Source organism: Chrysoperla carnea, chromosome 5 (assembly GCF_905475395.1).
Source record: "Chrysoperla carnea chromosome 5, inChrCarn1.1, whole genome shotgun sequence".
In the NCBI taxonomy this organism is placed as follows: Eukaryota; Metazoa; Arthropoda; class Insecta; order Neuroptera; family Chrysopidae; genus Chrysoperla; species Chrysoperla carnea.
Window position 1 is genome coordinate 42698374 of NC_058341.1, and position 23645 is coordinate 42722018.

Below are 23645 nucleotides of genomic sequence, written 5' to 3' on the forward strand. Positions count from 1 at the left end.
AAGAGTAGTCAAGTTATAGTTTACTAAAAAAAAAAAAAACGAAATAATTAATTTGGATACATTTTTTTGTGAATTGTTTTTGCTCTATAAAAACTGAAATTTTTCTAAACGTTCCTACAGTTTTATAAAGCAGCCTAGGCTACTTTTCATTTAAAAAATTTTTTTATAAAACAGGTAGATTTACGAATACTAAAAAGAAAAAGTGGAGAAATCGAAGAAAAGTGATACCATGTAGAAGTAGACAAATTTTTAGTCCAAGGGCCACTGATGGGGCCTTCTTGTACATTTACAGAAGACCAGTAGACAAAAACCTGCTTAAGGTGTCAACAAAAATATGTCTGCATGTCACAATAGTTCTCGATAACCATTGTTTTAAATCACCTTCATCTTTTAACAAACTTTTAATTTATAAGTAGATTAGTAAGAAGTTACTTTTTTCTATAAGCTGTGGAAATAATGTCATATTTTACTGATGCGGTTTACTTTTATTTTATGTTTATTTATTTATTTTTTTATTCTATTTATTTATTTATAAACTTCCTTCCTACACTGTGTTTTTTTTTGTGATCGTTTTTGTATAGTCAATAGTATGAATGTACGTGGTTATCTTCTTATTTCATTCGGTATGCAACCCTTACCAGATTCATAAAAAGGTAATATGTTATTACCATAGTGATAGCTATTAATCAAAAAATTGCGAAATTGATTTCAGAAACAAACTTACAATGAGCTTATTTCATTGAAAACATTCAAGAAATAAAGATAAAGTATTAGAAAAATATCAAAAGTGGTCAAATACTTATTTTCTTTAATTAAGCATTAAGATTCGTTGACTCAAGAAATATTTAATTCAAAATTTTTTATTGAAGACTCCTAAGAAAAATTATTTTCTACTTTTAAGTAGGTACAATAAAAACTTACTCCTAAAAAAATATTTTTGAAATAAATTTTTGTTATAAGACATTGGCAGTTGAGTAGTAAACACATTTATTTAAGCCGGAAATTTTTTAGTGTGTAGAAATTTCAAGAAGAACCTCTTTTAAAATTATTGTCATCTTTCTAAGATGTTACAATTGCGAATAAAAACTATCCTCTAACAAATAATAGAAATAGTGAAAATTCATCACAGACCATGTGATAATCGTGTTATATACAACCGCTACACTTTTTCCAGTGGTGCTTCGCCAACATTATTAGTTTATGCTAAAAGTTCTCCTATAATTTAAGTGCTAAAGGAGATTATTCAGAATGCCATCTACGAAATAGAGCAGCCAATGTAATTTCAGTGAGTAATATACCACTTATTTCAAAGAATGAAAATTTCTGACCGTAGCTACGTAAATGGCATTGTGTTTTACAAACATGAGAGAATTGAATTTTAAGGAAAATATTTTTACGAAAAATATTACGGGCATTATTTTTAACATTATCTTCAATTTTTCCATAAATGTGAACTTGATTTCAATATGACTAATATACTATTTTTAATAAAAAGTTCGTTGTCTTTTGAATTCTTGTTTACAAAAAAAAGTATATTTTTTATAAAAAAATCATCTTCTTGTTCTTATAGCAATATGTATGCTTTATTACTATACCAAAAGTATAAAGTTGGCACCCCAAATACGATGCTAAGACGGTTAGGATGGCGCATGAAACTTACTCATTTTTGTGTTGAAAAACTTTGTTTTCTTATTTTGGTGAAACAAATGAGAATCAAGGTTATTATAACTCTAAAATTCGATTTTTTATTTATTTATAACAATCTGATAGATTTTTGACTCTTTGATAACACTTATCAAATGATAATCAAACGACGCTGAAAATTACAGTTTGTTAACACGCTTTTATTAGCTTCATACGTATGTTAGTATGTTAGAATGTTAGTACGTAACGGAAACTTTCATCGCGGTTTTGACCCTCTTCAAAACGTCAGATTAACTCGAAGCTCTTTGGTATACTTATCAAGGACCGATGACAATACAATAATTTCATTAGTTTCTTTGATTATCCTTATCAGGCTTTTTAAGGATTAACCCTATTTCTATATCTGAAAACATATATATTTATTTGCGCTCCCACCATATTTTATACTGAAATTTTGATAAATAAATAATAGTCTAAAAAACAAAAAATAAATAAAAGTTTAAAAAAACTTGAAAACATAATTTTGTAATCAGCTGAACTAAAAGGTAGAAAATAATTTCTTTATATTAAAAAATCATTATTTTATCGTAAAAAAAGCGTGGAACTATTATTTATTTTAAATTATTTCATTAAATTTTTGTTTAAATATTCTCATCACTTTTAAACGTTTAAATAAGTATTCAAAAAACAAAAGCATTTTGTTTCAAAGCATCTACAGGTTCAATTTCTAAACAATTGCAATGCCTTATTTTATAGGCTTAGAATTAAAATTCTTTACAAATAAAATTATTTGGCTTACGGAACACATGGGTAATCGAAAACTGATAACAAAATTTAAACACTCAAATGCTTTGAATCAAATCATTTATAATATACAAAACTTTGTAATAGAATAAGCTCACAATTAAAATATTGTATTTGGGGGTGCCAACTTTTCAAACCTGTAAAGTACGGGCAATAAGAACTACTATAAACTGTTTGCTGCGGTTGTTCTACCGAAAATTCAAATATATTTTACATAGAAAACAAATCAAAGTTGACAGAACTACAGATATAACTTTTTACACACAAAAGTTATAGTAAACACAGATGTCTGTGGATTTATATAATATTTATTATTCATTGATAGAAAACTTACGAAATGGAAACTTACATAAAAATGTTCTTTAGTTACTCAGTTTTTTATTTCTTAAATATTTTATAATCCATCGATAGTGGATACACGAAAAAATTACTTCAACATACATAAATAATTTTGATTTAGTAATATTTTATAAAGTCAAAAATCAAAAACATTAAATCAAGAGGACTACAAGTTTTGGGCGTTTTCTTTCTCAAATTGGAGCAAATATCTTCGAAAAGATAAAAAATTGAAAAATGATACCTGCTTGATATTTTATTATAGAGGAGTAAAACTGAAAAAGAAAACGAAATAGGATAGTTGTTGGTCAATTTTTGAATGAAAAAACCTTCCTCTTCTGAAATGATTACTCCAGGTTCCGGTACCCGTTGGGATTTTATACCATTTTTTAATAAAACAAAGATAGTTTCGTCCAAAGATATCGAACAACAAACATCTTATTTGGTCTTTTTTCATGTAGATTAAAAAATAAAAAAGATATTCATCATATCAGACTTATTCCTCTCAATTGTAAGGTAGTAAGTTATAAATTAATTGAGTTCTGTGAAAGCAAATTTTAGAAGAAAATATTGCTAGACTATGCATATTGAGGCCACACAAGAATTTTCAGATGTGTTTAATGCTTAAAATAATTAAAAGTTTGCTTTTTTGCCCGATAAAATAGAATGTTATATTTTATTTTTGAAGGTAATTCGAGAAACTGTAGCAAAATAAGTGTCTGCAAGTGAAAAATATTTATCTTTTTTATCTGCAAGCAGAAGACGGAACATTCGTTAAAGAACCTGAGGACTAAGTTCCACTAAACACTGTATACTAAAAAATCTGTATTTCTATAGTTTTTAAAGTTTTTCTTTTTCTTTTTTCGTACAATATATCATGTATTTTTCGATTTGATTCGACATTCACTTAAGTGTTGACAAAGATCACTTCTGTACCTTTCGAACATTTGTTGTTTTATCACAAAAGTAAATAAATAATAAAAAAACAAAAAAAATGGAAAGAAAAAACTTGTAAAGTGAAGAAGATAGTGAATAGCAGAGAAAATAATGTATTAGTTGTATGGGAAATGAAACTTGTGTAACATTTTTAAAAAACTTTTTCAAAAGATCAGAACGAAATACGTTACATCATTCTTAAGACGCAAATAAAACCAAGAGTAGATACTAAGACCATATACATACAAATAACATGCAAAAAGCTATATAAAATAGTACTTATTCATTCTTAGTAACTTTTAGTTATTTTGCTACAAAATGTTTTAAAATACGACATATAACAACTAACAGAGCTAATTGTCCAACGTGGGAATGTTTGATCCAGTTAACCTAAAGATATTAAGGTAGATAACAAAATCAAATGAGTTTTTGCTTATCGTTAACCATTTACTTTCAGTAGCCTTGAAACAGCTGCAATTCAATAGTTTGATGTTATCAAAGATGAATTTTATTTTATTCCTCCCCCCTTCTTGGGTCAATCTTACTCGTTTCCGCTAACCCAACCTTTCCTCCAATTACATTTTAATTTGCATTGAAAAATTCCAAATGCATGCCCATTTTTTGTTGTCGATATGTGTACATAAAAAAACCTTCACTTGTTACGATAAAAATCGAATACGAAATCTATAATTTCCATCGTCGCTTGAATCAAAATTGGCTCAATTTTTATTTTGAATCGCCCGTTGACTTCTAATTTTCATCATTCTCTTGAATTATTTGCAAATAGTACAGCTAAAATGGCTTTTTAATTCTTTTTGTTGCAATCTAATTATCTTATAGAATAACGTGATAACCAATAACCGTCAATTTTAACTTTGTGGAGCTACAAAAACGTAAAAGAGAACACCCGACTTGTTGAAGAGGAAAAAGTTGTAAGACTAATAAAAATTAGATATATATATGACCTGAGTACAATCGTAGGCTTTCCGAAGATCTTGAATCACTTCCAAGGGTCTCTATTAGTAAAGTTGTTGCGGCTATTACAGGACACTGGTCGGGCGGCAGACATGCTGAACGCCTGGCAGTGTATCACGACTACTGCAGGAGCTATCACAGTCGTGAGGAGGAGGAGACAATGTCTCTTCTTCCCTGTCACTACCCAGCTCTTGCCATGGGAAGATGGACTTACTTGAGCCAACCTGTCTTTGAGGACCTCTCCGACCTAAAGTCCGTCGACGTCAAAGCACTCCTGCTGTTCTTAAACAACTCCAAATGGTTCATTGAGTAGTGACCGTGGTTGGGCCCTATCACAATGGACCCTATGGTCTAAGTGTGTCCCACTCCAGGACAGCCACTCGAACCTAACCTACCTGAATCACAATTAATTCCATTTTATTAAAACACTCCGTATGTTCTTTAATGGGTTATGGTTACATTTTTGACCACACTGTATAATAATATATTCATGGTTTTTTTTCTTATTTTGTTTCGTATATGTATCGTAATATATAATATTTTCGTAAAAATCATAAATTATAAAATAATAACAGTAATAATGTCTTGTTATGATTTTTTTTCTTTCGTCATATTTCATTTTTATTCGTATCCATATACCCGTTATTTGTTTTAAAAAACACTGGAAGTTTTAAAGAATGTGCATTTTATAGAATGATTATTAATTTTACGAATTTTATAAAGTCCGTGAGACAGAACTTTTTTTGTTTAATGATTACTACGTACTTGAAACTTCGTGAGTTGCTTGGAAACTTTACCAAAATTTCTCTCTAAGACTTAATAATAACGGTATATTTTACATATAGGTTTGAAAAAACGCAGGAGGGTATTTGAATCGACCACCCCGAACATGCCATACTTAAGTAATTTTGTTTTTGAATACATACTTAGTTCACGTTTGCTGTCCGAAAAATTCCCGGTTGTGTTTTTTTTTTTGACCAATAGCTTAAATGTGACCTTATTGTACTCATTTCAAAACGCAGCACTTTCGAAAAAATTCGTAGAGAAAAAGTTTGGTAGACTCCCCAAAAAAGAGACACAAAGTTTCAAGTATGTATTTATAATTTAAAAATAGGCTGCGGTGCCATGGACTACATGCTCTCCTAAGTTTGAAATAGCGAAAATAGTGGCTATTCACTAATTGTTAGTGGGAAGTCAAATAGTGATATACTTCTCACTAGCTTCTAGTGGTATACTTCTCAATAGTGAATAGTTTCTACCTTCAAAATAGTGATTTTTTTACTTTTCACTATTTTGTTTTCAGAGAGTGGGCATGTATTCTAAAAGAAAAAAAGGATCAACTTGAAAGATCCTATAACTAATTAACAAAGAGACATCTGTAGTCGAAAAATATAGTGAAAATAGAAATCACAAATTGTGTTAGGTGAGTACGAAACTTCTTAAAACACAACAAATGTTCATTTAAAAAATTGTTGCGGTTAACAGATGGTTTTTTGAGACAGATTTGGCTTGCATTATTTTAAAGAATACCAGTTTGTAATGCTTTGAATGACGAAGACATCGATGAATAAATTGCGTAGTTGTTTCATTGTTTCGAAAGGCTTCCATTAGCACTATTTATTATTATTATAATAGGATATTTGCCTCTATGCGAGAAATAATCTAAAAATATGTTATTCAGCTATACTAGGCAAACGGCAGTCGGAAAATGTGGGTTTTAGTTCATAAAATATTCCAATAAATTTTAACATTTAACTTTAAGTTTTCTTTTTTTTAAATCTGTTTTTAAACACCATAAAAAAATTGCCGCTATGTTAAAAAAGTTTAAAATATAAACAATTATCAAACAAAATATCATATATATCAACCCATTTATAAAATTTAAATAAAAATTTAATTTGTATGGGACCTTTTGAAGTAGTTTATTAGCATTATAGAATCTAATTGAGATACTTTTCAATAATGCATGTAAAAATGATTTTACAAATTACGAAAATTTCCCTTAGAAAATTGACATAAAAATTAAAAAACTAAAAAAAATAACTGAAAAATAGTGCAGATATAATTCAAAGGATTAAGGTAGGTATTGTAAAACAATCAGCAACATAGTCATGGGAATTACAGAGTTTCAAGCCTAATTATAGTGAACTTTTGAAGTGTGGATAAATAATTTATTACCACACGCATTTTTCATATCACTGGTTTTCAACGAATGAAATAAGCCAAATTGAAACTGACAACAAGTAACTATGGGAACTTTTTTATTGTTCTAGTGCTCACGATTTATGTGTGATCACGCTTTGTTAACGTACCTCTTCAATTGTACAACTACACAATCGTTGTGCCAATTTCGTTTACGTTCTTTAATACAACTCTTTTACCGCTTATCGTAAATAACTATTGTATTTCAGTTTATATAGACTTGCTTAAAATGAATCAACAATTATTACTTGAAGTACCTATTGGTATCATAAAATTTTTTTAGCTTTTTCTTTATATTCTACAACGATTGTTTTTATTAAACACTAAACAAGTTGTAAAAGTAAGTAAACTTTGAGTAAAAAAGTAAAGTTTTAAAATTCCACACTATGAGCAGCCACTTAACAGATTTATGTCACCAGAATATGTCCTCATACCATTAACAACAAGTTTAAATATTTAGGTTGATACAAGATTTGCGTTAAATAAATTAAGGAATTAAAAGTTGCTTCTGTTTTTAAGTATTTAGTTGATCTTATAATAACACAATGATATTTAAAAAGCAAAATGGCACTGGAAAATGAGCTTCGAGTTGACGATACCGAAGTGCTAGTTGAGATTCCTTTACGGTTCTGAAAATTTTTGATAAGTCCATTCACATTCATTTTGAAAAATAAGGTCTTAGCAATTTATTTTTTGTTTTTCCAAAATTTTAGTATAAATGATGCGCCGGTTATTTACATTTCGAAATTTTTGCCAGTCCTTTAGTGAGATTTTCACCTTTATAGATGACTTTTCGGTCTTATTATTAACTATTATTTGTTAAACTATCCGCCATGTAGTTTACTTTTCAGGTAAACAAAGAAATTAGTCGCAAAGTACTTACAATTTAACATTTAAATTTTTATTACAACAAAAAAGAAAATCAAAGCTTTAAGCAGAATATAGTGGAGAAACACTGATAGTTTTAGAGATTTCTAATGTGATGTCGTTAATAAACAAATTATTGTATATTAAGATATTTTGTAGTATATTTAGTATCAGCATCGCACTTGTGGGAAGCCGGATTGGATCGCTAGTGTTGTGTGTTGAGTTAAAACAAAACACAAACAAATATTTTTAATATCAATGAAACTGGCCTTATTCGAAGGATAATTTTAATGTTTGAACATGATTTCAGCCGTGCGGTCGAATAGCACCATTATTTTGAGACAAAAATTTCAACATTTTGGTTTGCATGATTCTATTCATTATAATTAGAGCATAGATAAAACCCCAAGTAGTTGCCTGCTGTGTAATCTTTAATCAAACAAAAGAGTGTTGCCAACATTAAGGTGTGTACTTCTAATAATTTCCTTATACTACGATGTATATAATGAATAATACAAAAAGAAGAAACTTATTTCTATGAAAATAAATTATTAATGCCTCTTTAAGCATTTCTAGGAACTTTATATGATTGTTGCATTGTTTTCAACTTTTTGAATGCTTTGGACAGGAAAGTAAACATTGGATCCTGTGTTATATTAGTAAAAACTATTTCGTTTAAAATAGTAATTACTTAAATTGAAGCCATCTGATGTGAATAATAATCAGATTATAGTTGAAGAGTTAAGTATGTTTGTTTATATAAATAGTTGTCAATAGGTCATCATATCCAATCACCTAATCCGCTTTTTGTTTATCGTTCAAAAACAGAGTTCATAAAGCGAATACTAATGACTATATGTCTCTCGTCAATGTATTAATTTTGTAAATGAAACAAACTTATCCTTTACAAATTTTGTTTGAATTAGGTAATATAAGTTTGTTTAGAAAAACAAATTAGGAAAAATAAAGCTTTGAATATATGGAACTAAAACTTATGTAACTATAAGGTAGTCCATTTTACCAAGTTTTGAATAATTCCTTTGTCAATCGGATGAACGTACTATGTTATGACATAAAAATAATAGCAACATAGTAGAACTAGCTGTAAACTACCCGCTTGGCAACTACAATTTTAAATACAAAGATTATCGTGTTATAACCTTCACCTCATGTGCCGTCACTTATCCTTTTTTGTTCACAATTTCTTCAATTTTATTATTTTGGTACGAACCCTAATAATAGGGCCAAAGCTTCCCAATATTACGCTTAATGGCTGTGAGACATTATGGTTGCATACAAATAGATGAGAAGTATCTAGAAAATTTTATTTTATTTGACAAACCCCCGATAAAAGAGTTCACAACTTTTGAACAGCTGAACTGACTTTGATGTGGCTTACAGTTTTTTAATGCACACATCATGCCTTTTTATTTGATATCAGACTTGGGTATATTTGCAAATATTCGATCGTTCATCTCCTCCCCCATATTCTATTGCGTCGGGTTATAGTTTTGCAATGTACACGTAATGCTCTTTTATTTGATACCCCACTTGTGTATATTTGATAATATTCTATTGTTAATCCCTACTTTCATGCCCCATCATTCCACCTTCTAAAGGTTAAAAGTAGATAAAAGCAATCCTTGAAGTTAGTTATATATCATGTAAAATTTGAGCTCATTCGATCTAGAACTTTTATGTTTTCGAAGCATACTCCTTCCAACCCCCAATATAACCTCTTACAGCCCTTTTTTTTCGCAATAAAAAGTAGCTCTCTGTCTTTTCTGAGGGTCTAGATTATCTTTGGACCAAATTTTATTTAAATCGGTTTAGTACTTTAGGCGGATTGCGTAACACACATACATATATGCAGTAAGGATTGTTGTCAAGTTACATACACATTGTAACTCCACTTTTTCCTTAAATCTTAAATTGTTACGGTAAAAATCGAATGTAAAATTGGACCTACAAATAAACTGATGTATCTTCTGTTTAATGAGACTTTTTTTTCTCAAAAAGTTAAGATCATTCCAAAGTCATTTTCAACGAGGAATCGGTCAGTGATTTAAGTTTTTTTCTACTTTTCTTATTTGATCAAATTTTGTTCTTTACTACAGGAATTAATATTGGTCTATTTATTAAAAATTTCTTTATGAAGGAACTTACCCGACTACTGGTTAATCCTAAGTCTAATTTGCGTCCATAACGGGCTTCACCATAAATCCAATCACGTACAACCTTTTGTATCTCTGGTTTTTCGGGATCGACAAGTCGAAATGCTGTAATATTTGTACCGCCATATTTAAATTCTTCTAAATCCACACTATGTAAATCCTGAGAAAATACAAAAAAAATTGATTGAACAAACCAATGTGTAGTTAAAACTTACATATACAAATAATTAATAAAGTACTGAACCAATTTTTGCTTGATTTTTGGTTATTATCTAAAAAAGTATATTGTGATTCCACAAGAGGAGATTACAAATTGTCCAACTTAGTTCAGGCTTTGGTCGACTACAAAAATTGAAACACTTTGGAAAAATAAAGCTGACTTTACAGGCGCATGTCCTAGGAATGTCAATTAATATTATTGCAAGCTTTTATTTGACTTTATATGTGTTTAATTATAAAAAAGTATAAAATACCTTTTTGAAAATAAAGGTATTTTCCGTTGATATAGGAAGCTGGAAACCTCAGAGCAAGTGTAAATAAAAATCAAACGTAAGTATGAATGAAACTGTTAAGGTTTTTGTTTTAGTTTGAAATAAAAATCTAAGCAAAATATAATTTTAAAGTATGTTTTAAAGTACAAGCTTTCTTCATTGTTCTCCTCCATAATCCACTTGAAAGGCATGTCTGTTTGTTTTGCCGCGATTGTAAAATATTATTCACTGATAGTGTTCACACGAAGTACTAGTAAAACTGATAGGTTACTCAATAATTAATAAATGGCAGACTTTATTATTGTTTTAAAGCTTCTTCCACCCCTAAATCTTTAAATGTCTTTTATCCAGAAGTTTTTGTTTTCGGTTATGTTTGCATGAACTTTTCTACTTAATTTAACACTTTGTAGTCATACATAGGTGACTCACGAACAATAAAAGCTTACATATTCAAAATAATTTTGCTTAAATCTTTTATAAAATACCATCGTAAGACTTTTAACACCATTGTAGTTTAAATATATTGTTATAAGAAGCAAAAAATTGTTTTTAATATGATTTCAATTTTCTTTTTCACCCTAAAAATAATCTAAATACGTGAAATTCCCATTAAATTTCCTTATTTATTAAGTTTTAAAAAAACCTTGTCAATTAAAATTGAGAAATATTTGAATATATAAAACACGTGAAAACAAACAATTGACTGAGCAAATTGTTGAAATACCATGTATAAACAGTGCTGATTACTCTGCCACATTACACTTACATACATGTCACACACATATAACTGATATACCCATATAATACATACGATAAAATTTGCGCTCACACGGGTAAAGAGTGATGCTTACGAAAAAATGTTTCAAACAAAAATTGTTAATTTCTATAAAAGGGACATTTAAACTTTTGTTCTATCTTTAACAGTTTACAAGTTGGGACCTACGGACTCAAGACCCAATTGACCTATATTCCTCATTTACGAACTCGACCTCACTTTTCACGTCCTCAGCACGTTATAAACATTTCAGCTTGATATTTTTTTTCGTTTTTGAGTAATCTTGATGACAGACGGACAGACGGCAGACGACAGACGACAGACAGACAGACAGACAGACAACTGGAAATGGAATAATTAGGTGATTTCATGAACACCTGTACCAAAATTTTCTTCATAGCATCAATATTTTTAAGCGTTATAACTTGGGACTAAACTTAGTGTACCTTGGTATATTTCATATACATGGTATAAAAAGTTAGGGGATTATTAACGAAAATATGAATAATATGAGAAAATAAATAATTTCTCATTTCTGTTATGAAGAAAGAATGTGAAAATACCTCAAAATCATTTTCATTTTGTAATAAATAAATAATATTATAATTATTTTAAAAAGGCTATTATTATTATTTCAAGAAGAAAACATTAAAAGTATTTTATTTCTTGTAAAACAAATTTTGTAAGAGAAACTGTATAATTATTACAATCAACCCCTATGTATATAATGTTTAAAATGGATAATAAAAATATATTAATATTTTTTTAAATATCAGTATAAAAATATCAATAAAAATTGGTGAAAATATCAGACAAACAAATAAATATACAATTTATGAAGTTTATTTTAAATTGTAATACAATGTGTTAATTAGATAAGGTAATGAAGACATTTTTATTGTGAGAGTTGGAATGATATAATATTTGCAGCCCTCAATATAAATGTGGTTTGGAGTACCACCTTTGGTTTGGAGTACCACATGATATATTCAAGAGAACTGTTTTTTTTTTAATTTTCTAAGTGATCTTCGGAGTTAAAGTCAGCAAACTACAAAATTTAAGCCATTTTCGAGATATATTTTCGAAAGAAATAAGCTATGCTAGACGAACAGATAGACAGGCAGAGACAAAAGCGACCATATAAAGGTCAGTTTTCATCGAATTTCATGTCTCTTAAAAAATATGATTCTTTTATTATTTATTTTTCTTTTTTTACTATCCTAGGTCTAAACTTAGTCAGAATTTTGTAAACATAAGTGCTGGTTTAATCTTCCAAAGCCTCAACTTTTTTTCCAAATTTTAAAATAGCTATTTATGAAAAAAAACTCGTTTTGAATAGACTAAAAGTGCGTAAGAAAATATTTTTGAACAATTTTACTCAAATGGAGCTTAATATGACATTACAATCTGAAAGATCAACTTTAAAAGCCATTGTCCACATATGGTATTGGTTTTGTGATTGCAATTAATCACGAATTTATTAATAAAGGATTTTATGCCGAAAGTCAAAATTTGGTATGCAAGTTGAATAGCAACTTTGTCAGAGAAAAGAGTAGCCAGTTTATGCAGCTGATAACTAAAATGTTTCTTAACTTTTACCTAAAATAATATATTTACTACGCCGTAAATCTTGGAGTCTTGTGAGAAAACTGAAATTACCGTAGGGCCAACACCAAATTTTCCATGATCATATGTTGGCATAGTTCTTATCGTTGGCTTCTAAGATGGAAAGTTTAATTGATTAAAATTATGGCTGGGTCAAATGAAAATTTTCCGCAGTATTTACCAAAACTTTGTAAATGGAATATATATTTTGTTGAAACTTCTAACAATTTATTGTTTCACTGCACACCAACTTTCCTTAAATTGTGGTTAATCATGATGTCGTAAAGTATTTTGTACCGAAATAATAAAATCTTGATTATATTTTTAGGTCCTGGACATAATTTATCATACTGTATAACTATTAAACATGTAATAATACCATTTAACGAGTCAATAAAACTTTTTTTTTTTTTGTAAAATTTTATTGAAACGTTATTATTTAATACTTTATTATTTTATTTTGTGAATAGAATATTTTTTATCCATAATTTTTATGGTAAATTCATGTATTTTTAATGTTTTTGAAATAAACGTTAATGTAACAAAAGGTATCACACACACTGCTCCTACCATTTTATACTGTGTGACATTTTTGAAATGATACATAGAAAAAATTTCTATTATATATTTCTTTTTTCTTTATTCCACTTGTTTTTTTTTTTGTTCAGATATCGTAAAAATGGCTATTTTTATAGGAATGAATTTTTACAATAAACACTGAGGCATTAATTTTTTGACAATATAAATTTTGTTTGAGGACATATTATGATTGTTTTTTAAATTAAACTGGTTATCGAGAAAGTAAACTTATTGTATACGAATCTTTGATCATTGACATGAGAATGAAAACATGGAATTAGTACGAGCCCCAAGGTTAGGTTTGGTTAGGTTATATTTTCTGTCCACGAAGGACACACTTAGGTCATAGAGCCCATTCCGAGCTCCAAGGCAAGTTAAGACTTGTAGTTAAAATCATTTGTACCCGATTTTCAACTTTGATGATGCATTTTGTAATAACTTCATGAAGACGAAAAATAAGAATAATATTTTTTGATATCTGCTTTGGTTTTTGAAATATCGAAAGCTAAATAATTCAACAAAATTTTCAATTTTCGATATTTTGAATCGGTCCTATATTATCAAGTTATAACATAATTAACTATCAAAATTGAAAATATATAAATATATATTTATTAATTTGTGAACCCACTACCGTGCTCATACATCTTTAACTAGTAGGGCACAACGGGTTTTTTGTTTTCAATAATTTATTAAGGTTTAAACTTGAATTGAAGTTTTTTTTTTTTTTAATTTCCAACAACTACTTTTGGAGAAATTTATGAAAACATATCTTCCACCTATCTGTAGTTTTCCCAAAAGACCAATTTTAAATATGCCTACTTTTGAAGTCATTTATTTATTTAAATAATCGGGCTATCTAAATCATTATTTAATACCTTATATTTATAAGGTATTAAACTACACTAAGGTTCGTATCGCTGAGATAATGTTTGTCTGAAAGCTTTTTTTATACGTTGGACCGTTTTTTAAATAAAGAGAGCAGAAGATGGAGCGCTGAGCTATACGTACCTTAGCGCAGGATCAATATTTATAAATATATGGTATTAAAAAATTATTTCAGTAATATTTAATCGATAATTAAGTGAAAAAACTGTATAATAGATAAGGTCAGTCGTGAATCCCAGTCTATTATGCGGTTTTTTTCCATAATTATTATTCATTAAATATTACTTCAATGATTATGTAATACCTTATATTTGTAAATATTGACCCAGAACTAAAGTTCTCCTTCTGCGCTCTCTATTTCAAAAACGGTTCAACATACAAAAAAATTTCAGACAAAATTTGTAGAAAATTTTATCCTCTACAACTTTTATAATAAATGCTAATACGATTGAATGCAAAAGAAACGAGATATTTCCAAAAAACTGATTTTCGATACCTTTAACTTTGAATATCTAACGACGCGAACGCGTTATCATTTGTGACTTTTGAGACAACATTTGTACTATCAAAATAAAGGTTTGTACAAAAAATTAGCCTATTCCGTTAGATTCCGAGGTCAAACCCTAAGATGATTGGAGTATAGGTACGTTTAATTTTATATTTCTTCTCGATTTATTTAAAACTTTATTACACTCTTACATATCGTGTTGGTTAGAATTTATACCGTCTATTTTCTATATAATATAGAAAATTTACTGAACTATTTAATTAGAAACTTTGAAAGTTGTATGTAAACTGATTCAAACTGAGTTTTAATTATGTTTAAATATTGCCTAGATGTATCAAGATACACTGATAATCTTTATATTTAATACTTTATAATATTCTAAAGTATTAGGCAAACCGATTGGCATTCTAAATTTTAAACTTTTTTTTGTAGCTGGATGGCTGGATTTTGATTTGCTATAAATTTTTACCATTTAATTATACTGACTGGTGATATACAATACATCTGGCGAATAGTACTTACCATTTAAAATTTAATGTTTCCGACGCTACTAACCAATGATATTGATAAAAATGACAAAATAGTTTAAGAACAATAGAGTAACGAGCAGTGTGACAACAAACATAATGTTTACACCTTTACTGAATAGAATGGTAGCTCAATACAGCATATTGCTAACGCGTCAAAGATGATTGCGCCATGCAGCATTGCGACCTTTGCAATGTAGGGTGGAACTCAAGACCATACTGTCGAGTTGAACTAACTATTTACTAATATAAGTGACGCAAAAGCTTTTATATCATACAGTTTTGTAAATAACACCATAGTTATGGATATAATGGCAAAATTTTACTAAGTATTCTCTCATACTTTTTGAGTATCTGTCCCTATCCCATACCAGCATTGTAATAAACGCCATGCATTTCTTAGATGTAAAAGAAAAAATTTTTGATAAAGACAATCGAGGTATAAACTGATGCTCGAATTTCGAATTCGTGAAAGTGCAATTTTTTGATATTCGTAAAATCCAGACAATGTGCAAACTATCAACGTGTAAACTTCATCTGCGTTTATCAATTTTGATTGAAATCTTTTCTTTTGAGAAGATATAAGATTTGAAGTTATTTGGTGTGTGAGCTAACAAATTTTATCGACGTCATAGTGGCGTCTCTAAGGCATTGTTTTTCCCCAACTTAAGGAAATGTATAGCTAGTTGCTGTAGTTGGAGATCCGTGCTTTTTGGGCGAGTTTGATTAAATCCTCTATACAAACTAAATTCTAGTTTTCAAAAGCTGCAGCTCTTTTAATCTTTGGCAATACAGAAACCACTGAACTGCATCTAGAAAAAATCACGTTATATAACATCCCTCAGTTGCAAAAATTAAAAAAAAGAAATTTCACGATTACCTAACTACCTTTCACGAATCAACACGTGATAAATTGTCATGTGTCCACAAGAGCAGTTATATATAGCAAGCACTAAGTTACTAATTTCACCGCTCAAATGGGTAATGCACAGGCTGCAACAAGTTACCAGTGCAAAACAATTTCTAATCTTAATATGGTTTTCTGTACTACAACAAATAGTTAATTTTTTATTGAATGCAGCAATAGTGTGGAAAGACAATGCTTATTTAACCTCTAATAAAACTAACAAACAAGTACAGTCATATAAATAAAATAGTGGATACTTACCAGTGTGGTAATCAAATAACTATGATAATCGCTCATCATACCAATCTGTTGCGCTTGTTTTAATACATCGTAAATCCTTTCTGTAGAACAATCAAGCACAATATGTGATTCAGCTGAATTCTTGATTTGTTTTAGTAGTGGTCTGAAACAAAAGACATACAAATATATTAAATAATGTTTTATTTCATCACATCTTTTGTTAGTCCCGATGCCCATCAACATGCAATGCTGATGGAATCCGTCTGTAGCATTATTATCCACCAATTATCCTTAACCTAATAACTTTTTTATCTATGTAAGTGGGTTATATTGGCTCTCTACGAAAGATACGCTTAGGCAATGGGGACTTTTGTGATACCATATATGTGTTTTACCACTTTTTCCGCTGATAATTTCATTTACCAGCTCCTCAATTATTCTTAGAGGCTGAGTGCATCTTTTCCATGCATATAACATGCCAGTCCATCACAACTATTAATTAAAATCATTTTTGTTGTGACGGTGGGAATCGAACTTACTACCCCAGGCATACCGCTTACGGAATTGGTTACACTTTAACCAAGTAAGCTTCTAGGGTTGCGTCACCCTTATTCAAACAAAACTATTTTTGTATTTGTGACACAATTATCATTCAAACAAACAAGCGGATATCTATCAAATTGAACTTTTCAAAGGTGACAGAAAACTTTCCGAGAAATGTGGAGGAACGAAAACAAATTTTAGTAGAATAAAAAATTTGTTAAGCTAGGTAAAATTAAGCTACATACCAATTTCTAGATATGTATTCATCAATGAAATTTATGCCGATGTGCACCCAGACTACGTCAATTTAAGGATTACAAACCTTTTTTTTTGTTGGTTTATACGATTTTATAAATACTGTTGTAACATTTGGTTCTTAAAACCACAATATACATAGTAAATAACATTTTATAACTTTATCATTAGTGAGAGAAAGAAAATCTTGAGCTTCGAGTGTAGATGAGTAAATAGAATAATTCTCACTCTTAACATTGAGTAAACATACATGTGTAATGTTTTTAACTATAACTGAATTAACTATGTACAAATATTGTTTGTGTATCATTGAGTTTATTTTTTTATACAAATGATATACAAAAATTCACTTTTCATACGTTTGGTTTTAAATTCCACGTCAACAAAACTTGTTTGGTACACTCATCTTCCAAAATTTATCATTATAAACTCCAAAATATAATTAGAAGCTTATAAAAAATATACGTGTGCCTGGATTTTTTTCTTCCAAAGATATTTGAAAAAACTACCGGGCGAAATTTTCAAAAATGATCTTTTCGAGTTTTATCAACTTGAAACAAGGTTTTATGCTAGAAAGTTTTAGAACATTCTTTCATATTTTGAAAATTCAAGACTACTTTTAAAAGATCTTCTAAAATTTTAAATGTTTTATTTGGATAATATTCACTTTGGTTTTTATTGGACAGATATTGTTTGTTTCCTTTAAATTGCTGACAAAAATTCGAAATATTCTTTACGTTACTAAGCTCAATCTAAAATATTCTGAAGTATTTAGAGTTACAAAGAACTTTTACCCCCTAATTTCCACTCACCCAGCGATACTTCGGTTGGAAATAGTTAATCGCGAACAAGAACGAAGGATTATGATAAAATATTGAAATTAAGTTATTAAAATAAGTTTTTCTAAATTTTTTTTGCTTTTATAATGTATATAATAGCCTTTCAATTTACTTATCCTATTATTTTTTAATTATTCAAATTTTTGTCTTTCTATTTTTTATTATGTTTGACGTAAAGTTTCCGAGGGACTTCAGTCTCGCATTAGTAAATATCTGAATTAAAATTAACTCGTTTGGAAAGCTCATAAAATTTTTCTGAATTAGGAGTGGAAATAGTATAAAAATTTTTACTAGCCGCAAACCAAATTATTGAAGCCACTTAATAGTTAAGTAAGCATCAAATACCTTAAGTTAATAGAATTAGAACGATGAAAAGTATCATTCGCACAGTATCTTCATTAATATTCAATGAAAATGTTATAAAAACTAACTCGACTCGTGCGGAATTCCCGAGTATGGTACTGTTGCTAAAATCAGGCTAGACAAATAATATATAAGTGAATAACTTACTTTATTTTTATTAATAGGCAATTTTGTTACAGATATGATATACAAATTACATACTAAACAAAATTAAATTTATATATTATTTCAAGCCTGTTTTGTTCTCAGCGATACATCTTTAGACCACGAATCTATTTTACGTCATTAGTCAGCTTGAATCTAAGGGGTAAATCATGGAATTTAATAATGGAATAAGATCTCGCGTGGACAAGAAAAAGCAGGCTAGAGAAATAATATTGAAGGATCTTTCACGTAATTTGGTTTGTAGTTTAATATTCACAATATAATGATCTACTTCTATACAACAAGGAGAAATCTTCTTTAGAGAAGTTGAAAGTGAAAAGTTTTCAGATAAAGTTTCATAACAATTTATTTATTATGCCTACTAATAATTATTAAATTTTATTATGGTCTAAAATTTCAAAATGCTTTATTAAGTATAGAAAATAGTTATATACCTTAAGTTTTGAATATACATTTTCATAAAGTTTATACATGATTTTTCCTAAACTATATCTGAACACATTAATTTTCAATTAACTAACATGTTCAAGAGTTGAAACTTGGTGACGCGGTGTGAGCGAAATGTTTTATTAGTTGTATTAATATTAGATATAGATAAAAATTTTCTTTATGTTGTATGTTGTTCTTTATGTTGTGTAAACTATGATTATGTTACTATAGTATGATACTTTCCTATTTAAAAAGGTTAAATTTTACCCCGGCTACATCAGTGTATACAGCCAAGAAAATATTACCTCTGAAATCAGTATCGAATATTTTTGAATCTTAGGAAAAGTTAGTGCTACCTTATTCCTTCAATTTTTTTCATTATTGTTTCAGAAGGGTAATGTAATTTGAATGTATGCTTGTCTGAATGATGTAAGTACGTATGTATATATGTTTGCATATATGTCTGCTTCCTTGAGTTCAAGCTGTAACTCTTGGAGTTACTGCAGAATTTCTCACCGCCGCAGTTCTCTGTCTAAATTTAAAAGTCAGCATGACAAAATATTCATTCATTGGAGAAAATTAAACCATGTATCCTTGATAAAAAAAAAAATGAAGAATGTCGAACATTATCCGACTATTGTACTCTGTTGATTCATCAGTATTTAACTGTACTATGGTACTTCAGGTTCAAGCGCATCCTTGAAACCGGAATTTTGTAAAATCGTAAAAATGTATATCTGCAAGTTGACATCTTCATTTTATGAATTCTCTTTCATAAAAAGATAGTAAAGAATTTCACAAAGCAATGCACTGCGAGCATTCTTGGTTATGATATGTTGAATCGACAATATTCAAAAGGAGTTTTCTTTTGAACAGAGAAATATTATCATCCTCCAGTTTTAATTCAAAGAATAATTTTTAAAAGTGGGTGTTTTAGATTTGCAGTGACGATGATTTTTGAAGTACAAAAATTCCTTTTTTACTTACAACCAAAATAAAGTATGTATAGGGCGTATCCTAGAAAAGCATTTACTAAAATTACATTAATTATAAATTGTATGTTTAACTAAATAAAGTTAAGTGTAATTGTGCAAATAATTGTTACTTGTAAATTAGTCGGGCCTATTTGTGCCTTTTTCTCGAAAGTTTCTTTGAAAGGAGAGTTTTAAGAGAGACAGGGAGAGAAACTGTGCAAGGACAAGCGAATTGTAAGAACAAAACTGGCTATTTTATGCTTGTACTATGGTAGAAAACATAATTGAGATAAAGCTTGTTTTGTAGCGTTTTTAAAATCTTATACCTTTGTCCAATCCTGTACTATATTATACAATTTCATCAAAATAGTTTTTATTTACGATTTTAAACTTGTATGGCGTTAAAAAACTTTGAAAACATTATAAAAAATATAACAGATGAACTTCAATATTCTCAAAAAGAGTTATTACGAACATCTTTCTTACCAGGAGATGAACGAAAGAACAAAAAGACAAATAAATTTTACAGAACTGTTACTTAATTATATCTTTTTTTCTAAAAAATATAAAAAGACTTCCATTACAATTAACATAATTAAATTTCCTAAAGTAAAAAAAATTTGCATCAAAGAAGAGAGAGTGTGTAAATAAAACAAAATATACTTCTAGAGAACTGAAACTCCACTATCATTAGTTTTGTAACAACTAAAAGGAAAGTATTGACGAAAGGTTTTCTATTCATTCCGTTCACTCTATATAGAAATTTAAAGTTTTATTCATCGCTGTAATATTTTATATATAGAAAAGTGTGTTTTGTGGTTTTAGTGTGTGTAACAACTTATAAATAATAGACCGAACGATTTGAATGGAAAAGTAGAATTAATGTTCTTTTGATATGTCGTTCACTCTTTCTGGTGATGATCAAGGAGACGACCCAAACGATATACCCTTAATATAACAACTTTTCTTTATTCATACAGGCTAAGTACTCTCTTACCGTACTGTTTTCTGTACGACAAATAGTTTACGTAACGCATTAAAATTTTCACACAGAATGAAATACAAATATAAAACGTAGAAATTTTCCAGTTTCTATTTCTTCGATGGATAACTAAGCTGATAAGCATAAAACATTTCATAAATAATAAAAAAAGCTCACACAAGCTTTGAAAAAAGCATTGAAAGCACTTGTTGCACGATATATTTATATATAGAGTAGAAAAACTTCTTGTAAATAATTTTATGGATATTTAGTATGTCTTCTAAATACAACTTTCTTTAACTATCTTTCATCAAATACGACAAAATAATATAAAAAGAATGAAAAATCTGGTAGCAATGCCATACACAATCACTGTATAAAAACTATTCAATTGAATCACAAAGTGATATCTGCGACGTCATTATAAGAAGGAGTTGCAGCAATTTTTTTAGCTTCCATATAAACTATTAACAAATTTTTAAATTCCTGGCTGACAAATTAAAAAAAAAAATCGAGAAATGTCGTGGGACCCCCGGTAGGTATTATATTCCTTTCGCTCCTTAGTACGTTTTAAATGTAGCGCTTACTTTTTTTTATTCAGAAAAAATTTTTCTGAAAATTTATGGGATACATTTTTGAAGTCAAATACTTATTTGATCTTTTTTTTGTGTTTTAAAAGTCCAAAAAATGTTATCCAAGCTGTCAAAACCGTTTTTTAATCGTACATTTAATTAAAAATTTAATGATAAAGTTCAAATTTTTGCAAGGTAATATAAACATCTTTAATGATAAAGAGTTTATATACATAGAAAAAGCGAGGGATCTGGTTATATACAGTTTTGTATTATTTTTTCTGAAAAATGAAAAAGAATTTAAAATGTAGATTTGCATATTCTCCAATATGTGGTTACAGTTTATACTAAGTATACAATATACTAAGTACACAATATGTTTTTTCAGAAATTTTGTAATTGAATTATTGGTAGATGAAAGTGCACTTAAATTTCAATAATAATTAAACTCAATAAAACTAGTAGTTAATTTTATTAAAAATTAAAATGTTTATATTATGTTTTTTATGTAAATAAAGTTTCTTTTGACGTCTCTTTCTTTTTGAATAACTTTTAAATAATATTACATACATCATTTTCTAACTATTTAATTAATAGCAATAATGTAAACAATATGTAGCCTATGACATATAGGTTAGACAAGGACACAGGGGAACTAACCGACATTCTTCTCTCTCATTTATAGTTGTATAAACTCTTTACCATGCATATATGTAATATACCAAGGTATACTAAGTTCAGTACCAAATTTGTAACGCTTAAAAATATTGATGCTACGAACAAAATTTTGGTATAGGTGTTCATAAAATCATCTTATTAGTCCATTTCCGGTTGTCCGTCCGTCTGTCAACTCGATAAAGCAAGAACGAAATACGATATCAAGCTGAAATTTTTACAGCGTACTCAGGACGTAAAAAGTGAGGTCCGTAGGACCTATCTTGTAAACCGTTAGAGATAGAACAAAAGTTTAAATGTAAAAATTATTCCTCATAAAAAAATAACCAACTTTTGTTTCAAACTTTATTCGTAAACATCACTGTTTACCCATGAGAGCGCAAATTATGCGCAAAATCTATGGTATGTATTATATGGGTGTAGCAGTTATTTATATGTAACATGTATGTGTGTGTAATGTGACAGAGTAATCAACTCTGTCTATACATGGTATTTCAACAATTAATCAGTCAATTGTTTGTTTTCACTTGTTTATACTACGAATTGTCATAACAGATTCACGGCGCACGATTCTGAAGTGTTTTAATGCCACAATTTTTTTAAGCGATGTATGATGATGATGATGATGATGATGTGTCATGTCTGTTTACAGACGTTGACGGATATGCTCTTCCATAATTTTCGGTCGTATGCCGAATGTACGATATTGGCTGTTGTTAAGTTAAGTGGTAGGTTTTCTAGGAAGCTTCTTCTTCTTCTCCCTCTCCCCCTACGTCCTTCCACTTTTCCCAGCAGTGCTATTGCTTCCAGCTCGTTTTTTCTGATGATGTGTCCCAGAAATTCCAGTTGTCTTTTATATATTTTTGTTTTCAGCATTTTCTTTTGACCTATTCTTTCCCATACTTTTTCATTACTAACGTAATCATTCCATTTAATTTTAAAAATTCTACGCCAAATCCAAGTTTCAAACGATTCTAATAACCGCATTGCGCATTGGTTAATAAGCGATGTATATTTATTGCAAATCACTTTTAAATGTAAATATTTTAGTATAGGAATCATTTTTTGGTCCCAACAATAGATTCGACGTGTTTTTGGTACATCGAAAAATTTACTTTTATAATGAGAAACAACGATATTTGCACCGTGCCTGGGTTTTTTTGGAGGCGTTTCCATGGTAACGATACACTACTTTAATTATTAAATTAATTGTATGGATGCATATAAAAATTGTATGGATTGCATTTATGTCTTACATTGAAAATTTAATATTACTGTCTCACAAATTTAAATAAATAATTATGATAATTTACATTTGAAAAATAATATTTGTGCAATTTTATTTCTTATTTTTACAATTTTTAATGCATTAAGTTTAATTAATTAGTGT

At 28.8% G+C, this 23645-nt stretch overlaps 1 protein-coding gene across 2 annotated transcripts in view; it reads right to left on the bottom strand.

Moving 5' to 3' along the window:
* LOC123299899 (glutamate receptor ionotropic, kainate 2) overlaps positions 1-23645 on the bottom strand; it is a 288313-nt gene that overhangs the window by 46623 nt on the left and 218045 nt on the right. For both annotated transcript variants that reach the window (XM_044882307.1, XM_044882308.1), the window contains exons 5-6: positions 16480-16621; positions 9931-10098 (exon numbers count right to left, since the gene is read on the bottom strand). In XM_044882307.1, the coding sequence (XP_044738242.1) occupies positions 9931-10098; positions 16480-16621 (310 nt within the window). The remainder of the gene's footprint in view (positions 1-9930; positions 10099-16479; positions 16622-23645) is intronic.